This window comes from Octopus bimaculoides, chromosome 4, assembly GCF_046866305.1.
Source record: "Octopus bimaculoides isolate indiv1 chromosome 4, ASM4686630v1, whole genome shotgun sequence".
Taxonomy (NCBI): domain Eukaryota; kingdom Metazoa; phylum Mollusca; class Cephalopoda; order Octopoda; family Octopodidae; genus Octopus; species Octopus bimaculoides.
The window spans coordinates 130,657,187-130,670,848 of record NC_142931.1 but is presented as its reverse complement, the minus strand read 5'-3'; the positions used below and the strand labels follow the sequence as shown (position 1 = coordinate 130,670,848).

At 31.1% G+C, this 13,662-nt stretch overlaps 1 protein-coding gene across 8 annotated transcripts in view; it reads left to right on the top strand.

Annotated features, from left to right (window-relative positions):
• The window catches only part of LOC106868630 (electrogenic aspartate/glutamate antiporter Aralar, mitochondrial-like), an 80,892-nt gene extending 67,489 nt beyond the window's left edge, over window positions 1–13,403 (top strand). For 4 of the 8 annotated variants that reach the window (XM_089351462.1, XM_089351461.1, XM_089351467.1 and 1 more), the window contains 2 exons: window positions 1,411–1,434; window positions 13,081–13,403. In XM_089351462.1, coding sequence (XP_089207588.1) covers window positions 1,411–1,434; window positions 13,081–13,273 — 217 coding nt within the window. In that variant the 3' untranslated portion in view covers window positions 13,274–13,403. The remainder of the gene's footprint in view (window positions 1–1,410; window positions 1,435–13,080) is intronic. The other 4 variants (XM_089351464.1, XM_089351463.1, XM_089351469.1 and 1 more) reach the window with 1 other exon arrangement.
• Window positions 13,404–13,662: the final 259 nt, after the last annotated feature.

Here is a 13,662-nt window from a genome sequence, read left to right as displayed (position 1 = left end):
AGTATGTTAATATTGATTACTAATTCCAAGTGTATTCTGAAGTCAAGATTTATTTACATTTAATTAATTACAATAATTTTGTTTCTTTAAAACATGTTCACTCTATAACGAATATTATTTTGAAGCTATCTTCAACTATAGTGGCTTATTTTTGAATATATGTCTGTATGAAATTTCTACAAGGTGTGTAACCTACAGAAATTTAAGCCAAGGCTCATGTTCTTTGAATAATATTGGAAATTTACAGTGAATGATTTGTGAAAGACCAGTGATGAGTAAAAATTAGGTATAGATCAAGGCTTAGCATAGGATTTTTAGAATATAGAAGACTTAAATTAAAGGAGCTTGTTTTAAGTTTACCACAATTACCAAATTTTGGCAAGTGATTTAATGTTCCCATATATTTCTGTTTGTTTTCTTGAAGTAAAAGCAAATTGAAAATTATTGGTCAGAAGATGATTTTGTAGTTTGGAAAAGATATTGAAATATTGTCAAGTGTGATGATAAAAATAATATATGGATGTTTTGTTATGTAATATGTAATTTTTATTATAGTCTTAGCTTTTAATTTCTATCTCTATCGACCTCTGTGAAGTTTGTATTTATGATTCAGTTACTAAGTACTGAAGTGGTGATGAAAAAGTGTAGTAGGCTGGATCATTGTAAACTGTATGTGAAAGAAAATAGGATTCTAATTAAAAGGTGTTACTTCATTCTCTTGTGAGATTTGATCATGCACAATGAATTAGCAGAACCTTTTGGTTATATTCCAGCCAGTTTGTCAATCTAAGTTGTTCTGTTATCTTACCTGTTCTACTCTCACCTAACGTGTCTGAAGTCTTTGAAATATTGTAAAGTAAGGTGGTAAGACAGTATCCTGTAACTGGCACAATACCAGTTACAGAATACAAGGTCTTGGCTCTTCTTGGCTCTGCTCAGCCATTGCAATTCCTTCTGTATTAGATATTGATGAGTGTAGACAAGGCTGTGTTGAAAATAATTGCCAGTAAGCCATTGTTGGTATCTTGTTATTTTAAAATATTTTCTTTTTGCGGCTCCTACTTAATGTTTAGAATCTACCAGCTAATCACCAGTTAATTACTTTGACTATTATCTTTTGATATTAAATTGATATTAAATTAAAAATGAGTAATTAGATTTTGTTTTCTTTTCAAGAATCATCAGAAATAAATTTTTAAAACAATAACATCGTAACATCTTTCTTTAATAAGATTTACATTTCAGCAAATGTAACGAATATTTATATTCCAATATTAGAAAGTAAACAGATGAGAAATCTTAAATCAGTAAGGTTAATCAATGCATTGAAGAGACAATGTTTTTGGACACTCAATTCCGAATTGTACTTTTACCATACTCTGATAAATACTTATTCCGTTTTCTTCGCAGGTCTAAAACAAGATTGCCATTCAAGTAATTGCAGCTAATTCCCCTCTTTACTTCTATGTTTCTCTTTCTCTTTATTCCTAAAAGCAATTTTTGCAGCCTCTTTGCAACATTTATTACAAACAGTGTGTTAGTTTTTTTTTCTTTCAGTTTTGCTTTTGATTTTTTTCTTTTTATGTTGCTTCTTCAACATCCAGCTACAGTGTTTTTATTTAGTTGCAACACTATTGTATTAATATAAAATTGTTTTCTAATTATTTTTGTTCTATATGAATTAATTTATTTAACATATTTTAAGAAAACACTGTTGTTTCTTGGACACTTGTTTTATAGTTTAATGGAAAAGTTTAACTTTTTACTTATAAGTTTAATGTAAGCTTAAAGGACATCAGGACATTCTCCAGAGATTAGATGTTTTCAAATGGAGATATTGTTTTTGTAATCTACACTGCAATATTTTGTCTGCAAATTAATACTAAATACTATTATTAGATATCTTTAAGCTAGCATATCAGTCACAAGCACCTCATATTTGTAATGAATTCAAAACTAATATATTAATGTTGTTTTCAACAAATAGTCTCTCTCTGGCTTTAGAAAACCATTTAAAAATAAACCTGTTACACGTAGCAATGTCTTTGAAAACATGTGGCATTGCAATTACTTGGTTCAATTCCTTTCCTATTAAATATATATAGATCTAATCATGTGAATCTGACTCAATCACATCCCTTCTCAGCACTGGTACTTCTCAATTCTGAATCAGCTTAGGTGTCCCACAAGGATCATCATACAGCTCTCATAATTTATAATGTCTTCCACTAGATGTCCTCTATTTTAACAGCATACTTTCAGACCAGACTGTGAAGAGTATTTATTTAAAGAAAGAGCTACCGCATCACTGTATAATTTTTCATCAATAACTCCAAACTTAAAAGATATCCTAAAAAGTTTTGACTTTATTACCTCCAGCAACCTCTTGAAGTGGAATAATACAATTTGGCATGGCTATTTTGATGCTGGTGGTTTGGCATGGCTAACTGGATATTCAGCTTGTTTTGATGACAGCATTTTTGGTACTGGAGGCCAATACACATGCACATGAATGCAAAAATGTACACATACATGTAAAAAGGGAGATAGAGAGACTTTTACAATATACATGAGCATGTTTCCTCTCCTCATACACAACACATAAAGAGAAATATGCTCACCATATAAACAGAGAGAGAGGATGGGTGGGAGGTAGAGAAAGAGAGAAACATTAAAATATCTGATGCCAAGTAAGTCAGTATCAAATCAGTGATGCTAAATTGGTGGTGCCAAAACATTGGTACAAAAATGTTTCACTCTCCTCATGGAAACTTCATATTCTGAACATTGCTAAAACAATAAAGCAACCAAGAAATATCCCAGCTCTGAGTAACTGTTGATTCTATAAGGATTATTAAATATGCTCAACTATAAGTTACTGTTTTTACATTTGAGATAGTGAGTCTCCTTCAATGACTGTTACATGTGGGTTTTACCTGTTGGGTGGATCTGTAATATGACATTTTCTTTGTGGCTCAATCATGCTTTATCTCTTATATCAATATTCTTAATATTTTCTCTTCTATGGATACTATCCATCAGCAACTCAAACCGCTTTCTCTCCCAACAGCAATCATTTTTTTCACATGATGTGTTCAAACAAAAGCAGTCAGCTGTCAACACCTGTGTTACCCAGTCACTTTATTGACACGTTTCTACTCATTTTTTTCATAACCATTGGAGTGTGAAGCACTCCTCATAACCACAGATCTGTGAGATGGCTGTGATCAGTAAACAGTTTTGAGTGGGAACCGGAAAGAGATGTATGAACCGAATTTGTAAAACGGAAGAGAAGAATAAAAACAATGTACATGTCAAATTAAAATGGAAGAAAAGAATACAAACACAATGTCAAACAAGTTATATGAAGAGTCTGCATGTCATGTCTGATACCATTATCACGCAGCTTTGCTGCAATTTCCTTGTTTCATGTATGGTAATACTGCAAATCCCATGAATCATACTGTACTTGTTCTTCTCCATTCATTGTATAAACTTTGAATTTCTTATTTCTGCATTCATTCCATACATTGCATTTCCTACAAATATCTAATGAGGTATCCTCTTCACATGAGAAAGGGAACTCTTTCTAACAGAAATAGTAATTTTCAAACTATTTCCATCCCTTCTAACTTTGGTTTCCTAGTCCTACTTCCAGCTTTGTGGCATCCAGGTTGCAGAATTTTACTTTCACCAATGCATTTTTAAGTTGTCCATAACCTTCAGCTTGGTAACCAGGGATGGCCTGGGATGGGTTGGCACCTGCTCATGTTGTTATCTTGTCCAGTGCATTGGGCATGATCGAAGCATCGATCATGTATACCTTTTTCCCATCCATTGGTTCCACTAACTATACTTGTACATCCATGTCAGTATGTCTATAGGAGTGTATTGCTAATGAGTTCTTAATTAGTGCACTCATTAGGTTATCACTGTATACAGTAATAATGTATATGAAGGGACTAAATATCATTATAGAAAATGGGTATTTTGTTCATTTGGATTCATTCCGACTGCATTCTACTTTGTCTCCAAGTCAACCATTCCTTGTGAGTGGAAATTGTATGGAAGCCTGTTTATATATATATGTGTGTGTGTGTGTTTATTTTTGTCCCTCTACCTTGGTGTTGGTTTGTTTACGTCTCTGTAACTTAGCAGTTCAGCAAAAGACTGAGTGGATAAATAGCAGATTTTTGCAAAAGAAAAAAAAATTTCTGGGTCGGGGTGGGGTTGGTCTACTCCACTGAACCCTTAAAGGTGATACCCCAACATGGCTGCAGACAAAAAAAAAAAGGATAAAAGATAGATAATTATATTAATTAATTATATAATTTCCTCATTAAAAGATAAGAGATTATCCTTCAATTTTTTTGTAAAATCCTGTTATTATATTTGTAATATCTTTTATTTGGTTGTCATTAATTTAATTTTTTTGTTAATTAACCTTATGGTTATTCTGAAGCATAAGTATTACTGAATTAACATATTTTTGAAGATGATGAATACAATTCAGTTGATATGCTTAGAGTGCATTTTATTTTACTGACCCCATTTTTATAAAATATTTTTTTTCTGTTATTCTAAATACTTTTAAGTTTTACAAGTTACTCATGCAATTTGTTTTGTTTTCCTCTTCTTTTTTTTTTTTACTTAATGTAATCTGATAGCTACAATGCAATGCTGTTGTGATAAAACGCTCCCAGTATACTCTCCAAAGTGGTTGTAGAACAAGTGGAGAAAATGTAGAATTAAGAGGACCCTTTAGTCTTGTCTATTTGAGGACATGACAACCTCTTTAGTGTTGGTACCTTGATAAAATGCACTCTGTACACTCAGTAAAATGGTTAGTGTTAGGAAAGACATCCAACTATAGGAGCCATGTCAGTAACGGAACATCTGAAAGTCAGGGTTTTCTATTCTTAATAAGAACTGACTTGTACTGTGATGGTCTGTCCAACCAGTGCCATTTGGAAAGCAAGCATAAAATGGAGCCAAGGAGAGAACTTCTATATAGTTGCACAGCTTGTTAGAAATAGCTGTCAAATCTCCCTCAAATTAAACCCTACAGTTTTATCAGGAGTAGAACATTACTGATTAGGTCTGCTCAGTCAGGGTTGAAAAACAATTACCAACCCCCTGTGTGTTTGTTTCACCAATAATGAATTTTTAGAGACCATGACGAGTGTGTTTCAATGGAAAAATTGGTGAGAATTAATATAAAAATAAGTTCTGTATGAGTTCTTGTTAGGTGGAAATGTATCCACAATGCAAAACTAAGAAAACAGTGAGAGAGAGAGAGGGATTATCAAAATCAGCTTTGGACAAGCTAACAAACACTAGTAATTTGTTGATAAAGTAGCTCAGTATGTTGAACCATGATAGTTGACTGCTGGGTTTGTATGTGAATAAATAATTCTATGTTGGGAGGAAAAACTGGTTGAATTGGTGGTGAAGGTAGAGGAAGCTCAAGGAAGTCTTGAGTGAATGAGATAAGTCAGATTTTAGAATATTGGAATTCAAAAATGCAAAGAAGCAGATTGGGATACAAAATGAAAATGTGTGACAAATTCCCCCAATAAACCATTATTCTTCAACAAAAGATTACATCACAAAGTACCCAACCGATGGAAGCTAGTTTCTCAGGGATTCTTTCATATGACTTGCTGAGAATTGTAAATTTTTCAGTGTGCTTATATTTCTCAAAAGCAGTGTTAATTAAGAGTCATTGGTGGGAGTATAAAGCTGGAAAGAAACTTGAGAAGAAATCGACATCAAAATACCATTAGATGAGTTTATTTCAGTTCAGTGTGACAGACATATTTCTTGACAGATAAATCACATAAACGGATACCATAATCGTACACAAATAAGCTGAAAGTTTATTCCCCTCTATTGACTATAAATTGGTACATTTAATCTGTATAGGTTTACACTTTCTAAGAAGATGAATATAAACTGTTATTATATATCAAGTCAGGATAATTCGAGGAGACTATTCATGCTGTGATACATTCGTAAATAGTACTATAAAGAGTTCAAACATTGAAATAAATATGCCATGAGGAATTTGTTAGTTCTTAACTTAACCTTTAATATTCCTATACTATTGTTGATATATACATGTTATATAAAAACCATCTTTTATTACATTTAACATTTTTTTATTCTTTTACATTTAACTATATTATTTCTTATAAAATCCATTTGAATGAAATAAATCAGCTTGTTAGTTGCTTTAAAATGTCTGGAATTTCACCCCCAATTTCACACCGTTTAATAATTGTACTAGAATTCTTCCCCAAATCACATTTGTTAGCTCTCTTCCCTTCACTTTCTCTCTCAACTATTAACTTTTATCAAACTGTCATTTCAAAAGGTAAGACTCAATATTCATTGTTTTTCATAAAACGTTTAAAGTTTTGATTTTTCATTGTGTGTACAGTCTTATCCATGTATATTTGTCTGTTTCTATTTTATGTTTAGTTATCTTAAATTTGTTAATCATTTCCATAGGTTTGCTTTTGAAATGCTGTGTCTCTTCTATCTTTCTCTGTCTTCTTTCTCATAACTTTTGTGAACTTAGCATCTATTTCTTCTCACTGGTTTCATATTCTGTTTATGTTCTTTTAAGTTTTTCTCCAGTGTTTTGTTATATTTGCAAAGATTTTAAAGGTGAAATGCTTAAAAATATTTAAGAAGTTGGTTTTATTTTTTGGGTTATATGTTTTAATTAAACTATTTGTTTGTAGTCCAATTTCATGATATTAATCATATTTTGTTTCTTTGTTTTTTTTTTAATCTATAAATATCTGTATTTGGTACAAATAATAATCATTAAGTGTTTCTATATAAGTTTAGTTAAGAACCTTCTTTAAAATGACTAACTGACTTTGTCAAAGATTAGCCTTCTAAACAACTTTCACATAGTTTTATATATTCTATTAAAATGAACATTGAATTTACTAATGACATATAAGGAAAAGATTGTTTCTTCCTGTCTTTTATTTACTCTCTTTTTTAAATATTTTGGCAAGTTGTTTTAGAATCTCTCAAAGGAAGGTTTATGTAAAAGTAGTTATACAATTGAAACTCTATTATGTATAAACGTAGTCACAAAAGTGGTTATACAATTGAAATTCTATTATGTATAAATGTAGTCACAGTTCACTGACTGAAAGCAATGATAGATTATTAGATTAATTAATCTTATTACACCTAAGATATTTTTTCATGGTATAATTAACCTGAATATTTTTTTTTGCATGGTTATATGTACTATTTTTTGTCTTTAAAAAAATCAACTCAATATTGATAAACAGCTATATATTTTGGGTAGAGAATAAGAAATGGTTAAAGAAAATTGTAATAATAATAATAAATTTAGAAATTAAACAAATCTTCCTGAATTTAGAATCACAAGACCTCTTCAGAATATTGCTTCTATAGATATAAAAAAACTAGTTATTTTAAATTGTCTCTGTAAAATGATTTTTTAACCAAGATTCCCAGTTAGAAATGTAGTTTATTTATAAGGAATTCTGAATACTGAAAATATAATTATCATAATGAATTATTGAGAAGTTGCAGATGAAATAGAAGCAGCATTTTAATATTAATTTTATGAAGTACTAGCCTCTTCACTTTCATGTGTATTTATAGTTACACTATGATTTCATTGCTTTGATCTATAAATTGTATATATATATGTGTGTGTGTGTGTGTGTGTGTCACTGTGCTCCATTGTTGACACCCCACAGTTATGCTTGAGTGAAACAGTGAATGATGTTTATATTCCTTGATGACATTATGATCAGTTGGTCTGTGCTTTCAAAGATGTGTAGAATATTTTTAAAAAATCCCTTATTTAAAAAGCAGGTAAGTTTTGATGACAAGAAGAGCATCTAGGTATTAAATCCTACCTCAAATATATCCCTGTCTAACCTATGTTAGCTTGGAAAAATTGATGTTAAAAACATGAATAAACAAACAAACAATATATATATATATATATATATATATATATATATATATATATATATATATATATACACACACACACACACACACACACACACACACACACACACACACACACACACACACACACACACACACACACACACACACACACACACACACATCCTTGTTTTTAATGACCACTTTTTGATGTTCACATGAGCTGGACAGAATTTCTGTGGCTGGATGCCCTTCCTGTTGCTAGCCCTCACCTGTTTCCAAGTAAAGTAATATTCTATCATGACAAGACATGTTTTCCTAGATGATTGGAAATGAAGGACACCACTTGCATGGTATAGCACTTGTTTTACAACTACTGCATAAAGTCAAGGCATGGACTCAGTAACACACACATACAATGATTTCAGTTTCCATGTAGCAGATCCACTGACAAAGCTTAGGTTAGCTCAGAGTGATAATAAAAGGCATTTGCCCAAGTTCTCATGCAGTAGCACTCACATTACATTAATTCACCATGTCCTATACTTACCTCTTTCCCTGCTCCTACAGCCAACCTCACCTTCTTGTCTGTCTTGTCCTCTCCCTGTCAATTATATCATTATTATCCTGCAACTTCTCCCCTCACTCCCCCTTGCATCCCTCTATTCTTTCCCAACTCATATGATTCATTGGTCATCACTCTTCGACTTTACTCAACCTTTTTACAGTTTCAGGCTGCCTCCCCTATCCCCTCATTCCTGCTCTCCATACAATCTTGCAAACTTCCTGCACCAATCCCCTACCACCCATTCACTTCTACACACCTAGGGCCTTGAGGGGAACACAAATGGAAAGAAAAAAATTGTAACAACCTATCAGTTTGTAAGTTAGGAAATAATTTAAGACCTTCCTGCTACATCTACTTGTTAACTTAAACTATATAGTTTTCACTTATGAAAATAAAACAGTTTAGTTTTCTCTGTAACATGGAAGCTCAATTCTTGTTTAAGATATGAGATTGAATTTGTACCATTTTCCCCCCACTTTTCTCCATTGAGTTTTATTTTATATAATAGTTTCTTTTTTTTTTGTAAAAAATAATTTCTTCACTGGTGCACTTGGTGCACAATTATCACAGTCACTGCTCTTATGCTCCCTTTAACTGCTGCACTGTTGAATGCACAGCTTCACTGCAACAGTCTGGCAGATATTAAATATTATTCCTCCTATTTCAGACACAACTGCATGTTCTCTCCTTTTTTTCTTCACTTCTTTACTTTTTCTCAATAACCTTCTACTCTCTTTGATAATCCTTCCCCATTCTATGTCCCGCTTACTGTGACTATATATTTACTTCTGCTTTTGTTATTCTGCTTGCATATAGTTTATCTTTTTAATACCAGAAACTGGAGGAAGAATATGGCTAGAGGAAGTGAATCTTATATTTCTGAGATTTCCTAATTCTCTTAGGGGGAAAACTGAAATCACACACACTTCATATCTGCTTGTTCTAGTTTGTTCAAAATATAACTATTCAGTTGAATTGTCAAACTTATAGATCATGAGTGACATGTATGATCCCTTACAATGACTGAGTGAATAATTAGGTGACACTTCTTGCTAATATATAATATATATATATATAATACTATATATATATAATACTATATATAAGGTAGAGGTGGGCGGTGGGGAGATAATGCCCAGCTTTCCAGCTCTTCCTGATACAGGCACGTGTTGAGACTCCTTCAGTCTACCTATGTATTCCTTGAACTTCTGAAAGTCCCGGCAGTATGAAAGTTGACCAGATGAATCTGGAGGATTGTCTACATGCACATGCACACAGACACACACACAACTACTATTTGATTTCACACACGATTACTAGTGATAAAAATTGACTGGACAAATTTTGGGACTACATGTATTGTTCTGGCAAAGAGAAAGAGTCATAATAAGCCAAAAAAATAATAAGATCAATAAATATGTTTATACTATGTAGCTTATTCCTTAATTTCAAATTTGAACGTGCAATCCTGCCAAATATTATGAAGAATTGATTATCTCCCTTATATTAACTGTCTGCTAAGGCCACTGTGTGTGCCTTAAATATTTATTGATGCTTTATTATCCTTATCTTTTCTGAATGCAATGACTAGCTGCAGTATTTCAGTGTCTTTTATTGAAACTTCGTATTTCTTCATTGTTACTGTCTTAGGTATCCACCTGATTATGAAGGCCATTTTACAGAAAGCATAGCCACAACCTAGTTTTAGTTTCTTGTTGTAGCTGCTAACTAAAACTGTGTTTTAAAAATAAACTTATTGACGTATGTAAATTCTGAGAAGCTTTAGTCTAAGGATATCTTTTTTCAGTTCATGGCTTTTTTAAAATTATTATTTTTAAAAAAAATCTTTTTTGTTGAAGTAATTTTCTTTTTGTTGCAAACCATGAGGAAGGAATACATATTTTGTGTTGGGGAGATCTGATGAGTTAAGTAATTAGAATCCACTTAGTTCTTCAATGAATAAATTGTTGGCTGGTTAAGTATATTTAAACATATTAAGCATTTAGATTTAACCTCAGTAATAATATTAAGTATGTGTAAGTATAGGATTAAATAAAGCAGTTTGAGTGTAATACTTTCTTAAATTATACTACACTTTGGTACACCTTATACCCCACTTAAAAGTAGCTGATATTTACCCTGATTTTATCAAAAAATACAAAATGATAATGATAGATAGAAAATAACTACATAGCTGTAGTTTTTACTTGAAAGTTAAAAATAATAACATTTTTATCGTTTTATACTCTGTGTCTATTAATCTAATCTGAATTAATTTGTTAATGTGTTTCAACTCATTCAATATTTTAACTGACTTTCTATAATTAATGTGACATAGTTTGTGAAGGAAAATAACACAGGCAGTAGTAGTTGTTGAACTACAATTCATTCCTGACTAAGAATAGCCCAAAGTCAGGGGCATTCTAAATAGTCAGGGCATTCTACTACTTTTGTATATCAAGGGCTATATTCAATTTATCTAAGGTAGTAGGGTGTGATTTGAGGAAGATTTGGTTGCTATTTCTTGCAGTTTCAATGACCAAGTAGAAGTTCCTTGATGGTTTGTAGTGGTTTTATATAATGTTTAGCAGTGCTCTTAAAAAACAAACAAACAAACTAATCAGTAAATTCAAATGAAATGTTTTATCAAATGATGAAAAGTTTTCCCGCCATCAACTTGAAAAATTTAATATTATATATTTATTGATGTATAATAAATATTATTAAACTTTTCAAATTGATGGAGTAAAATTTACACCATCTCTCTAAAGATAATCACTTTACTGAAGTAATGAACTCACTTGCCTATCTGTTCAACCATTTTCTCTGAAGATATGAAGACAGGAAGGAGAGAATGGGTCATTCATTGTCAGACAGTTATGCTCAACAAGGAGCTGACACACAATCACTCAATATGCTGAAAATAGCAGCCAAGAATCTCACAAACCACATCTGTCTTAAAGGCTATATTGAAAGATATAGTTCTTGATATATAAACAACAAGATTGCCTTTCATCATAGTTTTGTTTAACCATGAATTGTCAGGGAATACACAACAACAAAGTATACTTATTTTGGGCTGATGAAGGAAGGTTTATATGTGGGTACTCAACATTGGAGTCCCTATGGTGGAAGATGAAGAGTAACTTCTAAAATAAATAAACTGCAGCCTTGATCACAGATATTATTATATATTTAATAACATATATCTTTATAATAATGATGGCAGAAGAACTGGAGAGCAGTATTTCTGCTAGTATTATTAATAGAAACTTTTTATATAATAATAATAATAATAATTTGTTATAATTGATAGTAATAATACTTTCTAATTTTGGTGCAAGGCCAGCATTTTTGAGGGGAAAGGTAAATTGATCATATTGACCCCAGTGCTCAACTGGTATCCATTTTATCAACCCCAAAAGGATGGAGGACAAAATTGTTCTTGGCTGCATTTGATCTGAGACCATAAAATGATTCTGCCAGTCTGCAACCTTCTAATTGATAGTAATAATAATAATAATAATAATATTTTATTTTGAAAAATAATGAAATAGCTAATCTATGTTCAAATTCATCTCCACTAATACAATTGGTCTAATATGATAAAAAAAACAACAACATTTTATTAAATGATTTGAGTATATATATTTTTTTCTTTTCTTTGTTTCAGTCATTAAACTGCATAACAAGTAAAAAGAAAAAAATCATTTAACTCAATTGTACTTTTTATCATATTATAAAGCATTCCTTAATCCACAGTGTCTAAATCTATTTTAAACAGCTGAAAATAAATGTTTTTTTCTTTCTACCATAATGTTAGTTGAATACTTGATATCCCTCCCACCACCACCACCACAAAAAAAAAAAGTGTTTTAGCTGGTCACATCATTCCGATATCAACCTATTAACCAAATAATTGATTCATACTTGTTTGTTAATTCCCAATGATCCAAACTATGTTCAATAAGTGGGTACCCTAGGTGTTATAACTCAATAGAATAGATAAAAGGGGCTACTGTTTCATTACACATTTCAGCCCTGTCAATTTTCCTTTTCATGTATTAGGAAGTTAACTTTTAGAAATATTGTCAAAACTGTTAAATTTTCATGATATGGATATGACATTTCTTAATGTTCTTAAACGAATCGACTAACTAAGCAGTAACACATGATGAAAATGATATTGTTTTATTCAATAATTTCCTTATCCTGTTTGAAATGTCAGAAAAAACTCTCATGTAAGAAATTTCTGTTTAGTTTTCAATTAAGATTAAAAAGATTTGTTATTTAGTTCAGTATTTGGCAGTTTGCTGGATGCTGGGTTTGAGGATATTAAAATATTTCTTTATACAATTTAGTATGAGGCTAATGACTAAAAAGAAAGAAAAAAATTCTCTAAGAAAACTAGATTTCTTATTGAAAATATCTTTAGATTTTTTTTGAAAGATTTCAAGAAATTTATGATTCTTTTGAAAATTATTATTTAAAAATTCTTTTCCTTTTTTATTCAATTGATTTGTTTTTTATTGCTTATATTTTTCATTTTTCTTCAGGCGACCTGAAGGATCAGAGGCACGGCCAACATCCCTTGAAGAAAAGATGTCAAGAAATCCTGATCACATTGGCGGTTATCGTTTAGCACTTGCAACATTTGACGGTCTGGAATCAAAATTTGGTCTATGTTTACCAAAGTTTAAAACTCCACAAATTATCCCAACATCTTTGCAACCTACTTCTCCTCAGTAGAATTCCCATCTCAGGCAAGGATCTATGTATCTTAAGTTAAGGCTAGCAAATTAATCTAAGACATTTTGTTCTGTAAGATACCATTGTGTATAAAAAAAGAAGAAAAAAAACAACAAAAATATAACAAAAACTATGTGAGTCATTCACATGAAGAAAATCTATTATTACTATTATTATTATCATTATTACTATTATTTTTGTATTATAATTATTTATATTATTGTTATTATCATTGTTATTTGTAAAAATAAAACCGACAAAAAAATGTAACATTGGAGATAAGAAAAGGAAATGAGAGGGAAAAAATGGATTTAAAAAAATATTTTTGTTATGACATGAACAGGCAAATATACACAGTGTTTTGTGTTATGAATTCTAGGTGAAATATT